This window comes from Dipodomys ordii, unplaced genomic scaffold (genome assembly GCF_000151885.1).
Source record: "Dipodomys ordii isolate 6190 unplaced genomic scaffold, Dord_2.0 Scaffold97, whole genome shotgun sequence".
Classification (NCBI taxonomy): Eukaryota; Metazoa; Chordata; class Mammalia; order Rodentia; family Heteromyidae; genus Dipodomys; species Dipodomys ordii.
Genome location: NW_012267313.1, coordinates 8940426 through 8963986, shown reverse-complemented (window position 1 = coordinate 8963986; position 23561 = coordinate 8940426). Strand labels below are relative to the sequence as shown.

The 23561-nt window shown below is 40.0% G+C and overlaps 1 protein-coding gene across 1 annotated transcript in view; it reads left to right on the top strand.

Annotated features, from left to right (window-relative positions):
- Positions 1–6: 6 nt before the first annotated feature.
- Map3k5 (mitogen-activated protein kinase kinase kinase 5) overlaps positions 7–23561 on the top strand; it is a 179287-nt gene continuing 155732 nt past the window's right edge. The window contains exon 1 of the mRNA XM_013026787.1: positions 7–582. Within this exon, the coding sequence (XP_012882241.1) occupies positions 117–582 (466 nt within the window). The 5' untranslated portion in view covers positions 7–116. The remainder of the gene's footprint in view (positions 583–23561) is intronic.

Below are 23561 nucleotides of genomic sequence, written 5' to 3'. Positions count from 1 at the left end.
CGGCGCGCGATGGCAGCCGCCTAGCCCGGCGGGCGCGGAGCAGCCCCGAGCTGTGGCTCGTCAGACGGGGCGGCTGGGCCGGGGACACGGGCGTCGCTGCAGCCCGGCTAGCAGAGATGGGCACCGAGGCTGGCGAGGACATCACCATCTCCTTGCCGCCCTTCGCCTCCTCGCGCTTTTGCGCCTTCCTCGAAGGCGGCAGCTGCCGGAGGGGAGGAGCGGCGACGGCGACCACGACGGCCCTGGGTGAGCCGAGCCCGCTGCCGCCGCCGCCGCCACCGGGCAGCTTCTGGAATGTGGAGAGCGCCGCCGCCGCTCCGGGCGCCACCGGCTGTCCGGCTGCCACCCCCGGGAGCAGCGCCACTCGGGGCCGGGGCAACTCCAGCAGCGGGGGGAGCCGCAGGACCACGGTGGCGTACGTGATCAACGAGGCCAGCCAGGGGCAGCTGGTAGGGGCGGAGAGCGAGGCCCTGCAGAGCCTGCGAGAGGCGTGCGACGCGGTGGGCGCCACCCTGGAGCCCCTGCATTTTGGTAAACTGGACTTCGGGGAGACCGCGGTGCTGGATCGTTTTTACAATGCAGGTGAGTGTGTCGAAACCTGGCCGTCTTGAGGGAAGTTTGTCTTTGGGGAGAGGGGGTGTCTCTTCCTGGCCCGTGAAACATGCTTTCAACTTTCTTGCCTCTCACGCAGCAGGGACCGAGCTGCGTGTCGACTCCTGGCGCCCTGAGCTCCCGGGAGAGTGTGTGCTTATGCCACAGGCAAACGGGTATTCGTGCAGGAGCCAGCCTCGCTGACCTACCCACGGCCTGGTGCTGGAGCTTTAGGGGGTCGTTGGTTTGAAGAGCTGTTCAGCTGAGTGAGATTTCTTGCCCCCCCCTCCCCCAGATAGTCCTTCACTTGGTGCCAAACACCTGTGACCCTTTCCTCTGTGTAGTTCTGGGGGTGCTGAAGCAACGACTTGTGCCAGCCAGCCAGCTGCAGCCAGAATGTAGATGAATTTGCATGACCTATTCTATTCTTTCTCATTTTTTACCTTCAAGTCTTTAGTGGCTTGAATTTCCCACCTCCTACCCACTTGAACTCTCTCAAGTATTGCTTTCCCAACTAATAATATTGTGACTAAATGAGCTTGACTATCTGTGTTAGGATCTAGTTCTCGAGTAGTCATCTTCTTATTACTGCCACATAGAAGGTGGTCTGAAAAGTTTATAATCGTTTAAATTGTTGATATGCTATCTTAATGACTAAGATGAGCTTAATGAAGGTGATTGTTAGCATAATCCATTAAAAAAAGTATTTTCTCAACCTATTTCAGATTCATAAAGTGTTTGGTTGTTCTAGTGACCGGAGCAATTAGCTGTCTGTTAGCAAATGTTAACTGATAACATGTTACTGAAATTAACTGTTAGCACCCTGTAATCCAGTGTGGAGAAGACAGACATTTATTTTTATAATTGTGGGTGGGAAACCTGGCTTGAGAATTTCAAGGCAATAAGCTTCGGCGTTTATGATTGCATGCAAGGTTTTATATTTCAATCTTATTTTCAGTTCCAGTTCTCTACAGCCTGTTCAAAACACCTGAAGTAGGCTTATGTAGGTTTTGGAATTCAGCCAAAGCTGAATATTTTAAGAACAAGAACTTCATGTAAGGAAGCCAGACTAAATAAACGAGGACTTTCTGGTTTTCGTATTTTTTTTTAAACAGTCTTGGTTTTTCATAACTGAACATGAGTATATTACAGCTTGGTTCTTTGGTGGCTTGCTGTAAAAATTACATAAACATAACCATAACTTTTCTAAAAATTATAGCATTCTTATTTTGGATTATAATTTGGAAGAAGCTTCAAAGAATTGAAAGATATGAGAGAGAAAAATATTCAGCTAAGTCTTTTTTAAATTTTAATTTAAATTTTTATTGTGAAAATACTGTACAGAGGGGTTACAATTACATGGGCAAGATAATAGTACATTTCTTATCAAGCATTGTAGCCTCCTCCTTTGTTTCCCCTTCCTATCCCTTCCCATCCTCCCCCACTAACCCCCCACTCTCAGCTAAGTCTTTAAAACTATTTTTATTGCCCTAATAGATGGGGAATATTTTTTTTAATTCTAGAGCTATAGAAAAACATCTTAAACTCTAAGCTTGTTTGAAATAAACTTTCCTAACAAGACTTTCTTCTGTTGTTCTCCAAATACTTCCTGCCTGTGGGAAAGAAAAGGAGGGCAAAAGGTTACCAAGAGCTGATATTTGAATTGTATCTAATTTATTCTCCAAACAGGCCTGGGAAAAGAGTGCTACTTAACTTTCTATGTGAGAAAAACAAGGGATCCATCACTGGTCCTGGGGTTCCTAGGTGGTAACCGGACAATACAGGATTCCAGTGTGGCCCTGGCTACCTCCAGTTAGGTGGCTGATTCAGTCTTAGAATCAAGAGATGCCTCCCATTTGGGGATCATAGACTGGAAAATTAGGAAAGATCTCTTTTCTCTTTTTAAAAAATTAGCATATATATAAATTGTATAAAAGGGGTTTCATTAAGATTTCAGGGGTACATAGGTACAGTGAGAAATAGTAGAGAGGGAATACCTTGGGGAGTCCCTTGTTGGGGGCCAGCACCCTCCCACCCCCCTGATTCTTTCAACATGAGCAGGCCTGCAATTAACCCTTGCCCATCTGGACAATATGGATCCTGAAACCTCTCATGCAGCATGAAGGTATGATAGAATGAGGATGGTATCAGTTTTGCTCAAAGCCTTTGTTTTCCATAACCGAGGGTACTGAGGTCTCTCAGTAGTGTAACTGTGTTCTCTTAATATTGAAGAGAGGGTCTGTTATTCTTACAGCAGGGGTGGCAAACTTTTTTCTATCAAGGACTAGAGAAGTGTGTGTGTGTGTATGCACATGTGCGTGTGCTGGTACTAGGGCTTGAACTCAAGTGTAGGCATTGACCTTTCGCTTTTTCACTCAAGGCTGGTGCTCTATGTTTGAGCCACAGCTCCACTTCTGGCTTGTTGCTGGTTAGCTGCCAGGCTGGCTTGGAACCAGAATGCTCAGATCTCAGTCTCCTGAGTAGCTAGCATTTTAGGAGTAAGCCACCAGAGCCTGGCCCAGATAGTAAACACTGGATATTTTATAGTCCTTGAACAGAGTTCTTCTGTGAGAGCCACCAGCAACAATACCTAAACAAATTATTGTGGCCCTGTCTCAAAAAAGCTTCATTAATGGACACTGTAATTTGAATGTCATAGAATTGACAGGATATTATTCTTTTGATTTTCCTTCATCCATTTAAAAATGCAAAAAAAAAGTGTTTAGCTCGCAAGCTGTGCCGAATCAGGAATTGCTGGTCGCTACACCATTGCTGGGCTTTCCCCCACACTGACTATCTGCCCTTGAACATTGGGTCACTCCAGTGTAGTGGGCAGAACACTGTCCCTCCCGGTGTTCTGCTGTGAATCATGGGTTGTTAGAAAGGCTCCTCCAGTGGAGAATCTGCCTGGAGAGTTAACCACAGGTGGAAATAGAGGAGAACTGAACTAAATTCCTAAGAGTGCTGGGTATCCTGTGAATTTGCAAAGGCATAGCAACTTGGCAAGCCAGGCTGAAGCATCAGAACAGAAGATTCAACGTCTTAGCTCTTCTCTGATTTTTTTTTTTTTTTTTTTTTGGTCATGGGGCTTGAACTCTGGGCTTGGGCGCTGCCACTGCACTCTTCAGCTCAAGGTGAGCGCTCTACCACTTGAGCCACTGGGCCACTTCCGGTTTTCTGGTGGTTAATTGGGGATAAGAATCTCATGGACTTTCCTGCCTTTGAACCGTGATCCTCAGATCTCAGCCTCCTGAGTAGCTAGGATTACAGGTATGAGCCACAGGTGCCCCGTTCTTCTCTGATTTGGAAGGAGTTATTTAAAATCTCAGAACAGTAGAACCTTGGACTAGTTGGCAATTCCTTCTAGCTCTTAAGTTCTATGCTTTATAATTTTGCTATTATTATTATTACAAATGAATTGTCTCACTTCATAGTGGTTCATGAACTGCTGGTATAAATCTTATCCCTGTCTCTGAGGAATTCAGGGTTGGTTGAGAGGTGGACTCTGTGCTTGTCTGTCACAGTGCCTATGTGAGAGTCCCACAGAAGCCTTGGCTTCCCAGGATACAGCTCCAGAATCAGAGTGTGGGTGGGCAGATTCAAGGTGGTCACATTGCAAAGGGGGTAACCCCTAAAACCAGTAAGCAAAGAAGAAGCAACTGGGCCTAGCATTTCAAAGGAAGACAACAATGCCCAAGTAGCTCAATGTTATGGAATGCATAGTTTAATAGTACTACATATTTTTATAGCCTTTCGCTACCTGTGGGTATTGGTGTCTTTATTTTTCTAGGCCTGAACTCAGGGCCTTGCACTTGCTAGGTAAGTACTCTACTTCTTCAGTCACACCCCTAGCTAGTTTTGCTTTATTTTTCAGGTAGGGACTCATGCCTTGGACCAAGCTCTTTCTACTTCTACCTCCTAAGTAGAGCATGGACAACCACACCCAACTGTTTACTTTTAAAACAGCGCAGCTATTTTATCTTTCTAGAGAATAAATTGCACTGGGCACAGTGGCTCAAACCTGTAATCCTAGCTACTTGAAGAGGTAGAAATCAGAGGATCACTATTTGAGGCCAGCGTGGGAATTAAAAACTAAGAAGTTTGCAAGACTCCCATCTCAGTCAATGATGATTAACCCAGTTACAGGGAAAGTCAGTGTTTCTGGCCTGCCATCCCAGGGAACATATTCACAGAGGTGCACAAGAACGAGTGTCACAGCCCAGGCCAGCCCTAGCTTATATAAAGCAAGACCCTACCTTGAAAGTGACCAGTGCAAAAAAAGTGGTAGAGTATCCTCCTAGCAAGCACAAAGCTCACGTTCAGAAACCATTACTACCACCCCCACAAGAAAAATATATATTGTAGTGAAAGGTTTTTCACTGACACAGTTATTATATAAGTGTATTTTGATTTGTTCATTGACTATACTTGTCAATCTCATTGTAAGAGGTAAAATGAATGCCCTGTTAACACTTTTTTGGAGATCCATCTTTACACACAAGATACTATCACTCAGATGTACCATGCCAGCAACCAACAGTACTACTCTCCACCCCCTGCATGGCAGCAGTGGGATTCTGCAAACATCAAGAGATGAGAGTTGCCAGTACCACACACTGCTCAGACACCAACTGGCCAGATTTCAAAGAAGAAAAAATAAAAAAAGAGGTTGACTAAATACCCAGTCTCTGAAAAATAGCTGGAATAGGCCTTACTATTCTCTCATTTTACTTATGGGAAACATGGAACCAGAGTTATAGTCATTCATTCAAGTTAAATGATTTAAGATTGCTGGTTAAAATTAGAAGTAATTTTTTCCCCTTACAAACAGTATTACAAGTGATAGATTCTGGGCCTAGCCTACAAGACACTTTCTTAACAACTCAGTATATGGAACCCATTCAGGAGTATTCTGTTTCTAAAACCTCAAGCTGTGACTTTGAATACACCTAACACTGTGCTAGACCAATGACTTTTGCTTTGAAGTAATTTTTGATAGATAGCATTTTGGTCAGATATAAGGGAAACATTAACTTACATTAGTGGTGGTGGGTTGGGGTGGGAAGGCTGGGAAGAAGCTTCAGAAAAGAGTTATCAACAGGACTCATGAATATTTTCATCTCTTCTTTCTTTTCCTCCAAACCTATTTATGGCCATTGACTTTCTGCTGATGTCAGACCCAGGGACCTTGTTTGGGTTTAAGCCACCTGCCTGCCTCTCGAAGGGACTGGATGAGATCCGCTGCCCACTTCCCTTTTCCCTGCCCCTAGCCATCACATCCGTTGGGGCTTCCTTTTAGCCTGGCTCGCTGCAGATTGCAATGTCTTGCTCAGCCTTTCACCCTGCAGCAGTCGTGGTGAACCGGAAGGAAACACATGTTAGTTGAATTTTAAGAACTTAACTTTTCTATTTTCATCCATATTGTGTTTTCACTTTACTTGAGCTCATGATGGCTCATTTATGTGTTTTGTCAGAGTGGCATTTGACCTTTCTGGGGTCTGGTTCCTTTTACTTCCAGCACAGCTCTTTAGGACTTCCAATTTTGTTTGGTAAAATAAAACATACCTCAATATTGTCTTCTAGACTACTTCTGCATTTCTGTTTTCAAATCCAGTTAAGCTTTTATATATATTTGTGTGTTCATATACAGATGTGTGTGTGTGTGTGTGTGTGTGTATAGTCCCAAGCCTTGAAGGAGAGAACAAAGTTTGTGTTTTCTAAATAGCAGTTTCCACGAACCAGCTTATTTAAAAAATCAAGAGGACTGATGTGTGCTTGCCAACGTTTTATTTTTTCCAAGTAAGGAAATTATAGAGAAACAGAAAAGTCATTAATCAGTTACCTATTGTGATTGCATATAAGGAAAGACATGTTTGTGTTAAAAAAAAATTAGATGGGCTGCATGAAGTAGCTCAGGCCTGTAATCCTAGCTACTCAGGAGGCTGAGATCTGAGGAATGCAGTTTGAAGCCAACCCAAGCAAGGAAGTCTTTGAAACTCTTATCTTTAAGCACTAAGAAGCTATAATAAGTGGAGGTATGGCCAAGTGGTAGATTCTTGAGCAAAAAAGCTCAGGGACAGTGCCTAGGCCCTCATTTCAAACCCTAATACCAACATACACACACACACACACACACACACCATCCTTGCAACAAACGATAGTCATTTATGTACAGTAAAAATATGAAGAAATTCTGCATCTATTACTCACTTTTCCCATTTCAGTGGGGGTGAGTATAAAAACTTCATTCTGCTAGTCATAGAGTAGTATTTGTCCCCTCTGCCTTAAACTGCCTCCTAGCCTCTTTCCATCTCTTGGCTACTCTACTTGTGGAGAGAAACAGGATAAAATTATGAAAAGAAATGTAGTAGATTAAAAGAAAACAAAATCTCTGTGGTCAGGAAGGGATTAAAAAGAAAAAAATACCCAGTACTCCCACACATTTTTTTCTCTGAGCTTTTCACTTGTTCTGGCATATCACAAGGGCAGCTGTGGTGACCCCATTAACAACCCAGAGGGTTGTACTTCCTCTTGATTTCTTGACTTTCTGGTCAATTGAGGCAAAAGTATGGGTTTCCTAAAAGAGCTTCACTAGCAATCAGGAAAGAACCAAATCTAAAAAGGAAAGTCCAAAGCACAAAAATAGATTTACTTTAGAGTTCCCATTTCTTCCCTTACATAGTCAGCTACAGGTGGTCACGACTGGCCCTGCTTCCCAGGCTCCTGGGATGTGGGTTCCTTTGTTCAGCTTGGTCATCTTGGTTTGCTTCTAGTTGGTCATTAGAGCTGGTTCCACCTGTAGGTGAAGGCTTGTATTGGTGCATAGCAGGGTCTTGTATCCTCTGCTCTGATTGTGTTAGTGTTTTGGAAGTTTGCTGCTACAGGCCAGTTCTTCTGTGGTGACAACGAGGAATGTCCCTTCCTGTTTCAGAGGTCTGGTTTGAAGCCTGTTCAGTTCCTGTTTCTGGTTTGTAGGATAAAATTGATTCTTGGCTGCTTTGTGGAGCAGTGGGAGATTGACAAGCACAAAGCCCAGTGACTGTGTGCCATCCATAGCAAGGCACCATCTTTCCTGGCAGTTCCTCCAAGTGCTCTCTCCAAAAACCAGTCCAAATCAGGAAAGGAGACAACCCACAAAGTACATTGTGGGTCAGTGACTCCAAGGCTGACAGAAGTGATGGTTCCTCCCAGAATGCAATAGGGAATTCTTCATATGTCTCCTTTCTATCACCTGTGGGGGTCTCAGCAAGGCTGAGGAGAGTTGGAAATATAGAAGGGGTGGATATTTTTGTCTGAATCCACGGCCACATCAGGGAGACAATGAGAGCCACAGATTTGGGAATGGTACGGTTGTTTTTCTTTTCCTCTTTAGTGCTGTGAATTGAATCCAGGGCCTAGTACATGCTAAGCACATAGCCTACCTCTGAGCTACACCCCTAGTTTGGGAAGGTATAGCTTAAAGATACTCTTGCCTTCCCGTAATTTAGATACAAGAGGGTGGAGAAACTGGTTATATTTAAGGAAGATACTTTATTTTCAGAGCGTAAGATTAAATTTGCAGAACTTGGTTAGTAGAATAAAAAGAAAAAAATGAAAGCAGAATGATAAACGATTTAAAAGTCCATTCGCTTTCTTTAGATGCTTTATGTATTAGCTTTCTTTATGTCTGGAGGTATTGAGTAGAGAAACAGGTCAAAAGTGGAAGAGCAAGAAAATGAGAGAAAGTTGATTTTTCAAAGTCTTGTCCAATGGTTCCAAAAGTTTAAATAAATGAGAACTTAACATTTTATGTGAACTCTGATGGTAGGCTTGATATTTTCCAAAACGAAAACAAAAAACTAATATATAATACCTAAAGCACATTGCATGTAATTTTCTTAGGGAAGCCAGAAGGGGAGAGAACTGAAATATTAATAGTGTCTCTTTACCAAGTGACATTTCCCAGAGAAGACCTGGATAACTTCATTGCCACATAGTAGCATTAAACATTCCATTGAAAGCAAATCTTTTCTCTCATAGTGGTTAATCAACAACAAGGAAAGCAGTTGCCCTTGTCTATGATTCATTCGGAAGGAATATTTCTTTGTACAACGAGTCTCTAAAAATGGCCATGGCTGGTTACATCACTGCTTTCTAACACTTTTGGCCTCTTCATTACCTGTGAACTTTTAACTTAACTGAAACATAGAATAGAGCTACCCTGGTGAATATGCAAGAATATTGGGCCCTTTGACCCCAAAACCATGTAAAACCAACTATTTAGCCAGGCATTGGTGGCCCACGCCTGTGATCCTGGCTACTCAAGAAGACTGGGATATGAGGATTGAGGTTCTTAGCCAGCCCAGGCAGGAAAGTTTAAGAGATTCTGATATCCAATTAACCAACAAAAAACCAGAAGTGGAGCTGTGGCTCAAGTGTTAGAGCACCAGCCTCGGGTGAAGAAACTGCTAGCTAGACCCTGAGTTCAAGCTTCAGGATTGGCACAAAAACAAAAACTCAACAACCCTCCCCATAAAACCCCCAAAGTAAGTATTTGCATAAGATAAAATTTTTCCCCCTTAAAAAATAATGTTCTCTATTTCTTATTTAAAAAGCCAACCCAGGCTATTATATGTCAAATGCCTGTTAATGGAACAGTAACATTAAGTAGTCTACTATATTGTAACAAATATCGTTTACAGCCCAGGAAGCCAGAGCCAGGAATGTGGTCCCTGTTTCCAACATCCACTACTTTTCCCTCTAGATACATTTTTTTCCAATTTGTCACTAGGTCCTAATGGTACCCAGAGGCTAGGTCAGAATGATCTAGACGTTCAGTGCCATGCTATCTCCTTCTTTTGACCATCTTGTTGACTCCCTAAAAGAAATAGATAGGGTAGTATAATTATCTTTGTTTACAATGGCAAAGGATTTGGGACTTGGCTGGTAAGCTCTTCCTAACTTCTAAATAATCCATATGATTTTCCTGTTACACTACATAGTATAGTGAAGAATGCTGTGGGGTTCATTGCAAAGTTCCCCCTTGCAATAATAAACATCCACAGCAGATATCCTGTTTAAGAGCATCAGGACTAATTTTATGGTCCATGACGGTAGCATGATTATGTGGAAGACTCATGGAGGTGACACTTGCCTTTCAGTCCTTGGTAACTTGCTGTTAACAGTTGCATGCAGGCTGATTGTGACATTTTCTCTCAAGTGAAGAAAAGAGCCTGGAGCCTAGATTGAATGCTGGTTGCCAGTTATTTGGCCATGGCTTATAAATTGGGTTTTATCCAACCAATTCTTGGGCTATTTTCTGGGTGTGAGAGTCAGAAGGAAGTTTCATTATAGGATGATGTAGAGAGCTTGACTTGCAACATAACCTTTTCTTGGTTTCCTGAGACATTCTGGTTCCTCAATCTGATCTGCTTTCCCCTAAAGTGATATTCCCAGGAATTTAGATCTGTTAGAATTTATTAATTGCATATGATGCACCTCTTACTGCAGCAGATATATTAAAGTGAAAAGAGAAGAAGGCATAAATCTTGAGTATAAATGTTTAGAATATCCCTCTGTTTCTTTGGGAACAATTGATGCTAAGGAAAAAAGAGGATTAAACTGTAGTCACCAATTCTCCCTTCCCAACTAAGATTTTAAGAAAGCCCTTGGCACTCACTGGGAGTTTAGTTCGGTGGTGAGGTTCTTGACTAGCATGTACGTGGTTCTGGGTTTGATTGCCAGTATTACCAAAAATAAAAATTAGAAAACCTTAATTTCTTTTTTTTTGCCAATCCTGAGGCTTGAACTCAGGGCCTGGACACTGTCCGTTTCCCTGAGTCTTTCTATACTCAAGACTAGTGCTCTACTGCCTGAGCCACAGCATTACTTCTGGCTTTTTCTGAGTAGTTTATCGGAGATAAGAGTCTCACGGACTTTTCTGCTGCGGCTGGTTTCCATCCTCAAATCTCAGCTTCCTGAGTAGTTAGGAGTATAGCCACTGGTGCCTGGCAAGCACTATAATTTTAAGACATGAAGTATCTTGTTTATTAAGAAATATATAGAATAGTATAACAAACATTCACATATGCACTACTTAAAAATAATAGTAAATACTTTGACATCATGCCACTTTTCTTTTTCTAGCTTTCAGAGAAATAAATTATTGTAGACAAAACTTAAAACTCTTAAAACCATTTTCTTGTCTTAGAAAGTCCTTGCTTCAGGAGAGGTGTTACTCTATGACTTTACAAACTATGTTTTTCAAAAACCTAGTATCATGACTGAAAATGTAAACATGCCAAATATTTGGCTAACTCATTTAATGAGAAAAGTGGTAAGATATTAAAACTGACTCAAAGAAGGCTCTGACAAGCAGATAATAGACATATAATCTAGACATGCATCCAATTCTTTGAAAAGAGAGCTCCTAAAGTCCATAAACTTCTAAGTATTTACTTAATAATTGGATAACATTAGTAGAGATCACTTGCTTATACTCTGAAAGGACAAGTTGAGACTTTGCAGTGGGAACACAAAAATTAGTTAATGGATGCAGTAAAGGCTATCAGTTACTTAAATACAGCAAACAGCTTACATTTGTAAGGTGTAAGTACTGGGACTTGAACTCAGGACCTTGTTTTCTTGGTTGGCTTTTTCACTCAAAGCTGGTGCTATTTAACTTGAGCCACAACTTTCAGCTTTTTGAAGTTAATTGAAAATAAGAGTCTCATGGACTTGCTTGTCTGATATGGCTTTGAAGCACCATCCTTTGATTTCAGCCACTTGAATAGCCAGGATTACAGGTGTAAGCCTTCAGTGTCTGGCTTGCTATACTATAGTTTACAAAAAGTTTTGCATTCATGCATTGTGTTGTTGTGTATAAATAAATAAGCACAAAAAAGAAAGCTAAACTGAATTTGCTAATAGATGCAAAATGGGCTAGCATTTCATAAGGCAATTCTGTAGGCATAAATGTTGAAGTCATCTTTTCTACAAGGTAGAAACCAATTTCATCTCTATCAAATAGTATTCATATATATATATAAATTGCTGTGGACAGAAGTATTTGCATTGCTGTCAGCTTTGCACATCTTAAGGTTTATTTCATTGGCATTATAGAATGGCCTTATTACTAGAAAATCAATTTAAGATGTACCCTGCTTTAAAAATCAAATAATTCCCAGAGCTCGTGCAGCAAACCACAGCCCTCCATGGTAATGACACCCAGTCTTTCTTTTGCTGTGTGTGTGTCTGAATTTTATGGACAGAAAGCTAGTCATATCAGCAGACTCTTCTGTATCCCCAGGGGTTCTGTACCCAACAGCACCAGTAGAACCTGTTGTATTCTTTTCTCTGCTGCAACTCTGCTATCCTAGAACTATACTTGTGTGGAGAGGATCTTACAATACCTGACTTTAACCAGGGTACCTAATCACAATTGTTTTGGGTCTGGAATCATGTACAAGTTAGAGTAGGATGTTGTCACTAGGATCGTGGATATAAGAACAAGCCATGTGGCCAAGAACAAGGCTGTAATATGCCCAAGTGATACCCGTATCTGGAAAGCTAGCTTCTTTCTTAGGCTGGGAAATGTTGTTCCATTGCTAATACTAAAATATAGCATTAGAATGCTTCTTTTATTAAAATGATTTTTTTCGTTAAAATTATTTTTTCCTGAGTAAAAAGAATCCTTCAATTTTAGATGCTGGTAAACTAATGTAAAATTCTACAGGCCAAAGACTTGGGTCTCCTAATGTAAGTCAGGTTAAACCCAAATAAAAAATACAATTACTGTGTGCTAGCTGTCATGCCAATGAGCTCTACATGTCTGCGTGATCTTATCCAATCCTTCAAACAGCCTTATGAGGCAGAGAGTATCAGTTGAAAGCCAAATAAATAAATAAAATTCCATTTAGGTAATAAAGGCAAGCATGGATTTGACACATTGATGTAGCCAAATTATAATCCATGTATAAAATATGACTGAGAATGAAGTTTGGGCTACCTCTGGAGGTTTTAAGCAACATTTATGGTTGTATATTTTATGTGACAGTAGGAATTATTATTATTATTTTGTGCCAGTCATGGGGCTTGAACTAAGGGCCCCTAGTCACCGTCCCTGAGCTTCTTTTGGTAAGAGCTTTTTGTTGTTTGTTTGTTTATTGGAGACTTTTCTGCCCAGTCTGGCTTCCAACTGTGAGATCTGAAGAGATCTCAGTCTCCTGAGTAGCTAGAATTACAGGCATGAGCCATCAGTGCCTGGCTAACATTGGGAATTATTAATGATCACATACATAAACTGGATATATGTAAACCTTTCTATGATTTTGGGTAATTAGTCTTGGGAATCTAGCTTTGGTTGATCCATGAAATTTTTAGATTTTAAGATCTAAATGGTAATTATGTTCCTGAATAACTCCTAGTCAATTTTATGGATATATTGGTTTAATGTTTATACCTATAATAGAACCAAAAAATGTTTATGTACTTTCTAAAGGATCAGGCTTTAAAACAATACATTTCTTAGTGTGGGGGTGTATCATTAATGGTGAAGCAGGGTTAGGGTGCAACTTGCTTGGATCACCAGATGAAATGCTAGAACTCTGTTGTAGCTTGCACGTGAGTTATGACCAGAGCAGTTGGCTTGAACTTTCCTGCCAAGCCCCTCAGGGCTTTTAGTATTTGCTGTTCTTCAAGAACATTGAGCTGTTGGTAAATCTGAAATAAAATCAGAAAGGAAGTTTTAATCTAGATTCTTAGTACAGCTTTAGACTGTTCTTTTGGTAATCAAATAAGTATTAGAAAAATTTTAACCATCAAATATAACATTTGTTGGCTACCCAATGACTGGACCTGCTAGGTGTGTTAAAATGAACTTCTTGAGGTCTACATTTTGTTTCCAAAGTCTGATATTAAGGGTTATGATCATTATGAAATCTTGTGCTTTTGACCTTGCTGCTATTTAATTTATAGGACTATTTTGTTAGTATTTACTGGTTTTTAGAATGTATTCAAATGAGTGGTACATTTGGATTATCAGTGTTCATTCTAGTTATATCAGATTTGTGTGTGCATGGGTGGTGTGTGTGTGTGTGTGTGAGTGTGTGTGTGTGAGTGTGTGAGATTACTGGGTTCAGAGCCTGGACTCTGTCCCTTACCTTTTCGCTCAGGGCTGGAACTCTACCACTTGAGCCACATAGCTCCTCACCTGGCTCTCTGATAGTTAATTGGAGATGAGTCTTATGGACTTTCCTACCTGGGCTGGCTTTGAACTGTGATCCTCAGATCTCAGCCTCCTGAGTAGCTAGAATGATAGGTGTGAGCCACTGGTGCCTGACAGACCATCTTTTAATAAAGAAAGGAAAATTGCAGGAGCATTTAAAAGCTGCTATCATGTAAACATTCATCAGAGCTCCTTAATGACAGGATTAGAGACTGGCCTACCTGCATCTGCTGGAATCCTTCAGTCCTTACCTATTTAAAGCACAGAATACAAAACAAAAACAGACACTTCCAAGCTGAAGAATTGGTAGATGTCTGAGCTCAAGTCACCTTTATGAAGTTTTTAAACTATCATTACTTGATGGGCTTATTTCATAGCCCTGACACATTTATCAGAGTTAAACCTTGGTATCATAAGAGTAATATGTAAGTACTTAGGGCAAATCTTGTATACACTTGGAATTTAAAATTAAGATTTTTTTCTGTATCTGTCTGCTTTGCCGACAACATTAAATAACATATTCTCACTGTTTGGTGAAGTAACAGGAAAATGTAGCCGCACAGTTTCCAAGCTTTATGGAGCATATGGTTTTCCATGTAGGGCAGATTTTATTAAAGAAGCAAGCTTGTTAAACAGTGAGTTTGAGGCTGGAATATAGCTCAGTGGCAAAATGTTTACCTATCAAATAGTGCAGTGTCCTGGGTTTGATCCCTACTACTAAAAAAGAAAAGACAAAAAGCTAAAAAAAAAAAATCAAAGAAACAATGAACATGCTTTATAATGGATGGCTACTCCCTTGATTATCCAGGATTGGCTAGCTTTATTATATTACCTGTTTTCAGACTATGTGCTCATTTACAATTTTAAGTAGTCCAGATCTCAAGAACCGTGGTTTGTCTGTGACAGTCTCTCTATGTAGCCCAGGCTGACTTGCTTCTGTCTCTCCAATGATGGCCTTCTAGGCCTCTACCACCACACCCAGCGGGAGAATCTTTGCGTGGTCTCCGAGAGGAATAAGTTGTTGACACAGAAGCTGATGCTGTGGTCTTATAATATTGCTTGGGAATTTTGAAGCAAAGTTCCACTGTGATATTTGTGTATTACCATGACTTAATTTTCCCAGACTATAGCCATTTGATAGTTTTTGCTTTCTTCTAAAACTATTATTGGATGTCTTAGAAAAAGGTTGCAAGGGACAGAGCCATGAATTTCCTGTTTCTAGACATGTTGTTTGGTCTGTTTGTCAGGAAGGTAAATAGCATGTTACCTGAAGAAAGTTCTATGTCAAAGGACAAGCCATATTTACTTTGAGAAGATTTCTGAGGCCACAAATGAGAAAACTAAAGCTATCATTGGAAATCCAAGTTCCTAACCTGCTTTCAATTTTCATTTACCTGCACTAAACTCTGAGCGCTTAATTTGAGATTTAGACTAGAATATAAGTTTCTGATGCCTTTATATTTAGATTATGAGACCTTTTAAAAAACATTTATAATTGTCCCATTCAGAAACAGAAAAAAGTCTTACCAAGTATTTGAGCAATAACACATGTCTGATATGTGGCTACTAGGAAATTTTTTTCATAATCCAGAATATCACATGCTTATTTGAAACTATGGCCTTAGCATTCATTGTCATATAAGCTAAGAATAATCATGGAATGATTTATCATTTTTTTTGATCCAGTCGTGGGGCCTGAACTCTGGGCCTGGGCGCTGTCCCTCAGCACTCTACCACTTGAGCCACAGTGCCACTTCTGTCTTGTTTCTTTTTTGCTTATGTGGTGCTGCCTCAGGCATGCAAGGCAAGCACTCTACCACTGAGCCACCTTCCCAGCCCTTATCATTTTCTTTATATTCTTTAAGACCTGTGTAATTTTTAATTGCATGTTTAGGTTAGTAGCTTTTATTTCTTCTCTCTAAAAATAACCTTTTTTAGAGGTGTTAAATAAGTCTTGGTTTGTTTTTAGGACTGAGTATTCAAAGCATAGTTGATTCTTTCTGAGATGAAAAAAATAGCCTATACTCCCTGTCTTTTTTTTCCACAGTGATCCTTTCGTTGAATTCATTATTTTCTTAAAATTTTAAGTTGTAAAGATGATGTACAGAGGGTTACAGTTACATAAATCAGGTAATGAGTACATTTCTTTTTGAATGGTGTCACCCCCTCTCTCATTTTCTCCTAGTTTTCCCCTCCTACCCTTCCTCCCACCCAAGTTGTATAGTTCCTTTCCAACAGTGTGTCTAGTAAGTATCACTGCTGATTTGGTACACCCTTTGTAAGTCTTGAACCATGTGACATAACTAAAAAGTAAAGACTGAAAAAAGTCAAGTCCAATGTAAAGGGTAATGAGCAATCACTCTTTTGAAAGGTCTGATACAGAAAGAACAGGTTCAGGTACTTTACACAATTGTTAAAATATAATTATACAATTCCACATGTTTATTTTTCCCTTGTGCTATCTTGAGTACTTGCAGTAGCCAATGGAGTGCTTGATGCACAATAGGTACTTGGTAAATACAGATTTATTGAATATATTTGCCTTTCTCCCACTGGAGTGTTTGTTGGTTTTGAGGTCTGTGTTTCCTGTTTAAGTATGAGTTCATGGCCAACATCACATTTTATGGATCTTAACATCCCTCAATTCTTCTGTAGCTGTGTATGATCTGCAGATGCCACTTAATAATGGTTTTACCATTCCCCTCAAGGGACTCACCATCTGGTATGAGAGATCAGACTATAAACGTATACTTTATTGTGGTAATTGCTATTCTAGGATTATATAAAATATTTTGAGAACACAAATGATGGAAGATTGAGGGGTGGTGGTGGAAGAACCTGGCTGAGACTTTGGATAAAAGATGAAATTTGAATTGGGATTTGAAGACTAATAGTGAACACTAACCGTTGTACAGTTATTATATACAAGATGTGTGTGTGTGTGTGTGAGTACTAGGGCTTGGACTCAGATTCTGAGTGCTGTCTAGCTTTTTTGCCCAAGGCTGGTACCCTTGCACTTGAGCCACAGCTTTACCTCCAGCTTTTTGCTGGTTAATTGGTTACTTTTTTATTGTAAAGACGATGTACTGAGGGGAGATAGAGTCTCATGGACTTTCCTACCCAGGCTGGCTTTGAATTGTGATGTTCAGATCTAAGCTTTTGAGTGGCTTGGATTATGGTGTAAGCCACCTTCTCCCAGCCACCAGGCCTTTTGTAAAGCCTGGGACTGAGTCTCTCCAGAAGAAAAGAGTAGACTAAAAAGAGGGCTTGTGATTGAATGTAGAAAACACCAGCATGCAAAGGCAGTTGGAGAAAAGCATCAACTATTGACAAAGAGAAGCTCAGTGAGATAGGACAACAGATGGGGGAAAATTTGAAGGAAGAGAAAGAAGCTTGCACACACACACACACACACACACACACAAAGAGTACAAGGTACCTAAAATACCTTTTCAAGAGTAAAGGTCCATGTCCAGTACCCCTTTGCTTTTGGGCCCATAGGAAGGCAACACATCATTATAGGGGTTCAGCAAAACGGCTGACCTCATCATGAGCCAGGGAGCAAGAGAGGGGAAGAGGACTTAGATTCCATCTCTCCTTTAAGAACACTGCCCCCACCATTAGCCTAAAGTCCTCCTGCTAGGATTCACCTCTTAAAGGGTCCACAAACTTCCAGTAGCACCACTCTGAGTTAATTAAGTCTTTAACACGTAGCCTTTGTGAGACTTAAGGTCCAAACTATATGGAACACTTGTGTGAAATGTAGCGAAACTGAATATTTAAGAGAGCTAGCTGGACCTGGAGATTAGACAGTTCCTAATAATTAACTAGAGCAGTTTTGGGAAAGTATGTGATGTAAGTCTTACAGCCAGTGTTGTGACTGATTACTGTTGAACAAGAGGCACAAAATGGGGAATGCTATTTACAGACACATGTTCATGATAGCAGCAAAAACAGAAGGCAGTTGCTGGAAGCCAATATTTATGCCTCAGAGATGGAATGAGGTCATTATGGGATCATCATTTTTGTGAAAATGCAAAATACAAATTCCCTACTAGTTTATTATTAGAAGGACCTTTGGCATATGTCCAAAATAAAAGAGGCAAGCAGCTGAGTGCTAATGGCTAATGCCCATAATCCTAGCTACTAAGGAGGCTGAGATCTAAGGATTGAGGTTCCAAGCCAACCCAGATAGGAAAGTCTTCGAGACTTATCTCCAATTAACCACCAAAAAAGGTGGAAATGGAGCTGTGCCTCAAGCACTAGAGCCCTATCTGTGAGCAAAAAAAGCTCAGGGACAGCACCCAGGCCCTGAGTTCAAGCCCCAGGATGTTGAGGGGGGCGGGTTATGTTCTTGCCAATTCAGTTGGCCTAAAATAAAGTTGCTTCAATGTAAGTAAATTGGAATCCACAGTGATACAGCTTAAGTTGAGGATTCTTTACTGGTTGGACTCAGTTTACAGAAGTGTGGGACTTGTTCAGGAAGTGAAGGAAATGGATATCTTAGGCCAGAAAGGTTTTTTATTCATTCCTCCCCAGTGGTTGGATTTTACAGGCTTTTGAAAGTTAAAGAATGGGAACTGGAAACTGCAATGCTTTTATTGTTTTCTCAGCTAATGACTTAGTTCACTGCTCACAGCAGTGGCCATGGATTAACTGTGAAAATGGTGATGCGGTTTATATGTGTGTAGGGATGGGGGTGTGGGTGTTGGAGGGTGTGGGTGTGTGTACTGGTGTTTGAGCTCAGTGCCTTGGCACTGTCCTTTACCCTTTTCACTCAAAACTAGTAGTGCTCTCATTTGAGCCACAAAATAAGCCAGTGGATTTTTTTTTTCTGGTTAATTGGAAATAAGAGCCTCTGATTTACCTGGGGTGATTTCAAACTGTGATTTTCAGATCTCAGCCTTCTAAGTAGCTATTAACTAGGATTACAGGTGTGAGTCACCCAGCATATTACTTTGTTAACTTGCATTCAAAACATTCTTTTTCTTTTTTCGAAAACTGCTTACCGTTTTAGGCCTTCTCAGCCTAGTTTTCTAACCATTGGGGAGTGGAGACTGCTCTGAAGAGAAATCTGAAATGTACTCTGGATTCATTTAAGATACTCTATTTACCATGGGTGCTCATTCATTTGTATTCATTGTCTGTCTGTTCCAAAAGGAAGCTGCCCAATCATAAAAATCCTTATCTGAATAGCTGCTATTGTTTTATTGCTGTCTTGCAATCAGCTTCCTGCAGCCTTATCTTTCACACCTACTGCATGGGAGGGGGTGTACAGTATTGACCAATATGTCTAATGGGCCCTTCCTATCTCTACCCTCCTCACTTCAGGAAGTTGGGGGAAGGCATAGAAACAGTTCATCTTCCTACTCCTCATAGTCTCAGTCCTTTCTGACTATATTCAACCTTCTATATCAATGGATATCAAAATCTGAGGAAATTGCTTACATAAAATGAAGCATTTGCTGTATATCTCAAGTTATTTCTAGATGACTTATAATACCTACTACGATGTAAATGCTAGATAAACCATTGCTGTACTGTATCATTTAGGAATAATAGCAGTACAGTTTTTTCCAATTATTTATATCCTAAGGTTGGTTGAATATATGGGTGCAGAAATCTTCAGATACAGAACACTAGCATATTTTATGTGTTGATTTGTGGAGACGATTTGGAATATCCTGGGATATTATTACTAATAATGATCATGATAGCAATACAAGTTTAGAATAGTAAATTGTATTGTTTTCTGGCTGCAGTATGGGGTATTCACTAGATGTCATTTCTTTTGTTCATGTGAAATGAACCAAACTCCTTTTTTGAATGACTTTACAGTCTAGACCCCTTAGCTATCAGTTTAATCTCCTTCTATGTGTTCCAAACTTGGCCAGTCCATAGACAACTCAGTCATTTCCATACTAGAAACTGCTTCCCTCTTCTAAATCCTCCTATCTCCTTAGGCATCTTTAAAAAAAAAAAGATTTTAACCTCCCTCCCCCCGCCCCCCAATCTCTTCTACTTAGGCCACATATCCTAAGGCCTTTTTTTTTTTGATACAGTTTTTGCTACCTTTGTCCAGGTTGACTTTAAATGTTATCTTTTGCCTTGCTTCCCTAGTAGCTGGGATTATAGGTACCACAGCCACCTTGATACCAGTTTTTGAAACTAATTTTCTTCTCAACGTTTTATGTTTTTTTGCTCTTCTGTTTAGGCTATTGATCTTTGGACGTCTTCTACCTTATACTTTAAACATTATATAAGGTAGGGTGAGTCTTGATTTCTTTAAAATAATGAGTTGTATACATATTAAGGATATCAAGCCTCTACTTTTCAAAATTATTTCATTATTTTTTAGGTAGGTAGATGTCTATTATAATTTTATGTGAGTTCTTAAAATGGAGGTTTTAATTAGTCAAAATTTCTCTTTTATGCATTGTATCATTGTGTTTAAGTATAAGTTCTTGTTTTGTCCATAGTTCTGAGAAGTATCCATTTGTATTTTGTTCTGTAAGATTTAGTCAATTTTCGTTTTGGGGGCTTGATTCCTTTATAGTACGTTTATTTTGTTATATGATGTAGGAAAAGTAATATATTGATATTCAAATAAATACCTTCTGCTTTGGTAAAAGGAAATAACACGTGTACTGAGATGCTTATAAACATATCATATATAGTAAAATCTAGACACAGAGCTTCTCCTTCTATTAAATGTTTACAGTCTTTCAACCATTGGGTGGAAAGATGTCCCCACCTGGTCTTGCCTTCCTGTAGAAAAAGAGATAAATTCTGTTTCCAAATAGCTACTTAAGATAGTAGAGTAATATGTTAAGAAATTACTGATTATCTATCTATCTATCTATATCTATATCTATCTCTCTCTCCACCTATCTATGCATATATGTATAAATATATATATAAATGCATGCACATACATATATACATATATATGTATATGTATTAGTTTAGGAGTTACTCTACTCCTGAAATTCCCTATAAATACTCCTATGAATTCCCTTCCCCTCTTTCCTTACTTCTTTTCTTCTCTTCCCCTCCTCCCTCTTCTTTCCTTCTTTCCCTCTTTCCCTTCCTACTGTAAACATTGGTTTCATTTACAATTCTACAAGGGCCTTGGCCTTGGCCACAGAACACTCCAGTAGTGCTCTTTACTTTTCTTTATGCCATTTGTTTTTCTGTTTACTGTTACCTCATCACAACTCTATATCTTTCTTGTTCTGTTTTATCTTAAAAAATATATTTTTAAATTACGGTATGATTGTACAGCATGAATTCACCATTTTTTTTTCAGTCATGGGGCTTGAACTCAGGACCTGGGTGTTGTCCCTGAGCTTTTTTACCCAAGGCTAGTGCTCAAGACCAGTACTTTGAGCCATAGCTACACTTCAGGTTTTCTGGGTGTAACTGAGATAAGAGTCTTACAGACTTCTCTTCCTGGGCTGACTTTCCACCTCAATCCTTAGATTCAGCCTTTGGAGTAGCTAGAATTATACCTGTGAGCCACCAGTGCCCAGCAGGAATTCACCTTTTAAAGCTATGCATTTTAGTGATTGATAGGGGATTCACAAAGCACATACAACCATCACCAATAGAACCTGAATGTTTTTAGCATCTCAGACAGAACCTCTGTAGACTAGCAGTGGCTGTCCAGGTCTCTTTCCCTGACCCTGGCTTCCACTGATGTGAGTCTGTGTCTGTGAATTTTCCTGTTCTGAGCATTTCATGTCAGTGGAATACACTGGATGGCATCGGGGACTAGCTTCTTTCATTTAGCATCATGCCTGATCCATGCCGCCCCAGCAATCAGCGCTCCCTTCCTTTTCCTATCTGGATTCCATCTCATGATGTCAACTTCTAACACATTTTATTTATCTATTATCAGTTGATTGACCTTTTTGGCCAATTTCCACTTTTTCTAAATAAAACAACCGTGAATACCCCTAAGTCTTTCGGTGAACATTCAATTTCAGTTAGCTTGGGTATATACCTACCAGTGAAATTGGGGGGCCATATTGTAACTCTATGCTTAATGTTTTGAGGAACTACCAAATCATGTTTCAAAGTACTACACCATCTTCTAGAACTACTAACAATGTTAGGAAGGACTGGATATATCCATGTCCTCATCAGTGCTTGTTATTATCCGTATACTTTGTTGTCATCATCTTTTATTGTGGTTTGGATTTGTAGTTCCCCAGTGACTTGTGATACTGCACATCTGTTCATGTTCTAATTGGCCATTTGTATGTTTTCTTTAGAGAAGTAGCTACACTTTTTTTTTTGCCTAGTGTTTACTTGTCTTTTTATTGGTGAGTTACAATAAATATTCTGGATATAAGTCCTTTACCAAAGTGTTTCTACTCTTTTGTGGGTTGTTCTTCATTTTTGGATAGCATCTTTTGACACAAAGAGCTTTATTTACTTTTACTTTTTGGCAATATTTGTTTTAGCACTCAGAGCCTGGCACTTTCTTCAGATAGTATTTCATGCTTTTGTTTGGGCTGGCATTGAACTTCGGTCCTCCTATCTCTAGTTCCTGAGTAATTGGGATTATAGGTGTGTACCACTGTAGCCAACTTTTATTTTGTTTTATTGATTGGTTTAGATGTGCTGGTGATAAAACGCAAGTCTTTATGCATGCTATACAAGAATACTGCCACTGAGCTGCATCCACAGTCCAAAGGCTCTAATTTTTATGAAGTCCATTTTTTTAGCATATGCTTTTATGTCCCATGTAAGACTTCATTGTCAATTCAATGTCATAAAAAATTTATACCTGAATTTTTCTGAGGATTTATGGGAATTTTGCTCTTAAATTTAAAAGATAATTGAATTTTTTTTCCTATCTTTTTTTTTTCCCCCTTGGTTGTGGGGCTTGAACTCTGGGCCTGAGCATTGTCACTGGGCTCTTTAGCTCAAGGCGAGCACTTCAGCCACAGTGCCACTTCTGGCTTTCTAGTGGTTTTTTGGAGATAAGAGTCTCAGAGCTGGCGCTGATGGCTCATGCCTGTAATCCTAGCTACTCAGTAGGCTGAGATCTGAGGATCACGGTTCAAAGCCAGCCAGGCAGGAAAGACCATGAGACTCTTATCTCCAATAAACCACTCAGAAAACCAGAAGTGGTACTGTGGTTCAAGTGGTAGAGCACTAGTCTTGAGCTGAAGAGCTGAGGGACAGCGCCCACGCCCACAGTGCAAGACCCACGACTGACAAAAAAACAAAAAACAAAAAACATCTCACAGACTTTCTTGCCCGGGCTGGCTTTGAACCTTGATCCTCAGATCTCCAGAGTAACTAGGATTACAGGCGTGATCCTCCGGCACCTGACTTTTCTTTTTTTTTAAACTTGGTATCTCAATTTGTAAAGTAGATTGATCTTGAACTTGTAATCTTCCTATTTCAGCTTACTGAATGCTGGGATTACAGCTATTCATCAACACACTAGGCCCTTAGGGTTAATTTTTAGATATCATGTGAGGTTGAACTTCAGTTTCATTCTTTTGCATATGATGCTTTATTGTCCTAATAGCATTTATTGAAAAGACCGTTCTTTCATTGAATTCTCTTGGCCCGATGTGAAAATTAACTGATGGTAAATTTGTTTATTCTTATACTTTCATTTTTTAAAGGGGATATTGCTAGGTCTTTTTAAAATCAAGACCTTGTTCTTACTAGGATTTCTTGTTCAATTGGTACTCTTGTCAAATCTGCAATTTTGGATTCTTATAGACGTTTCTCTATGGAGTAG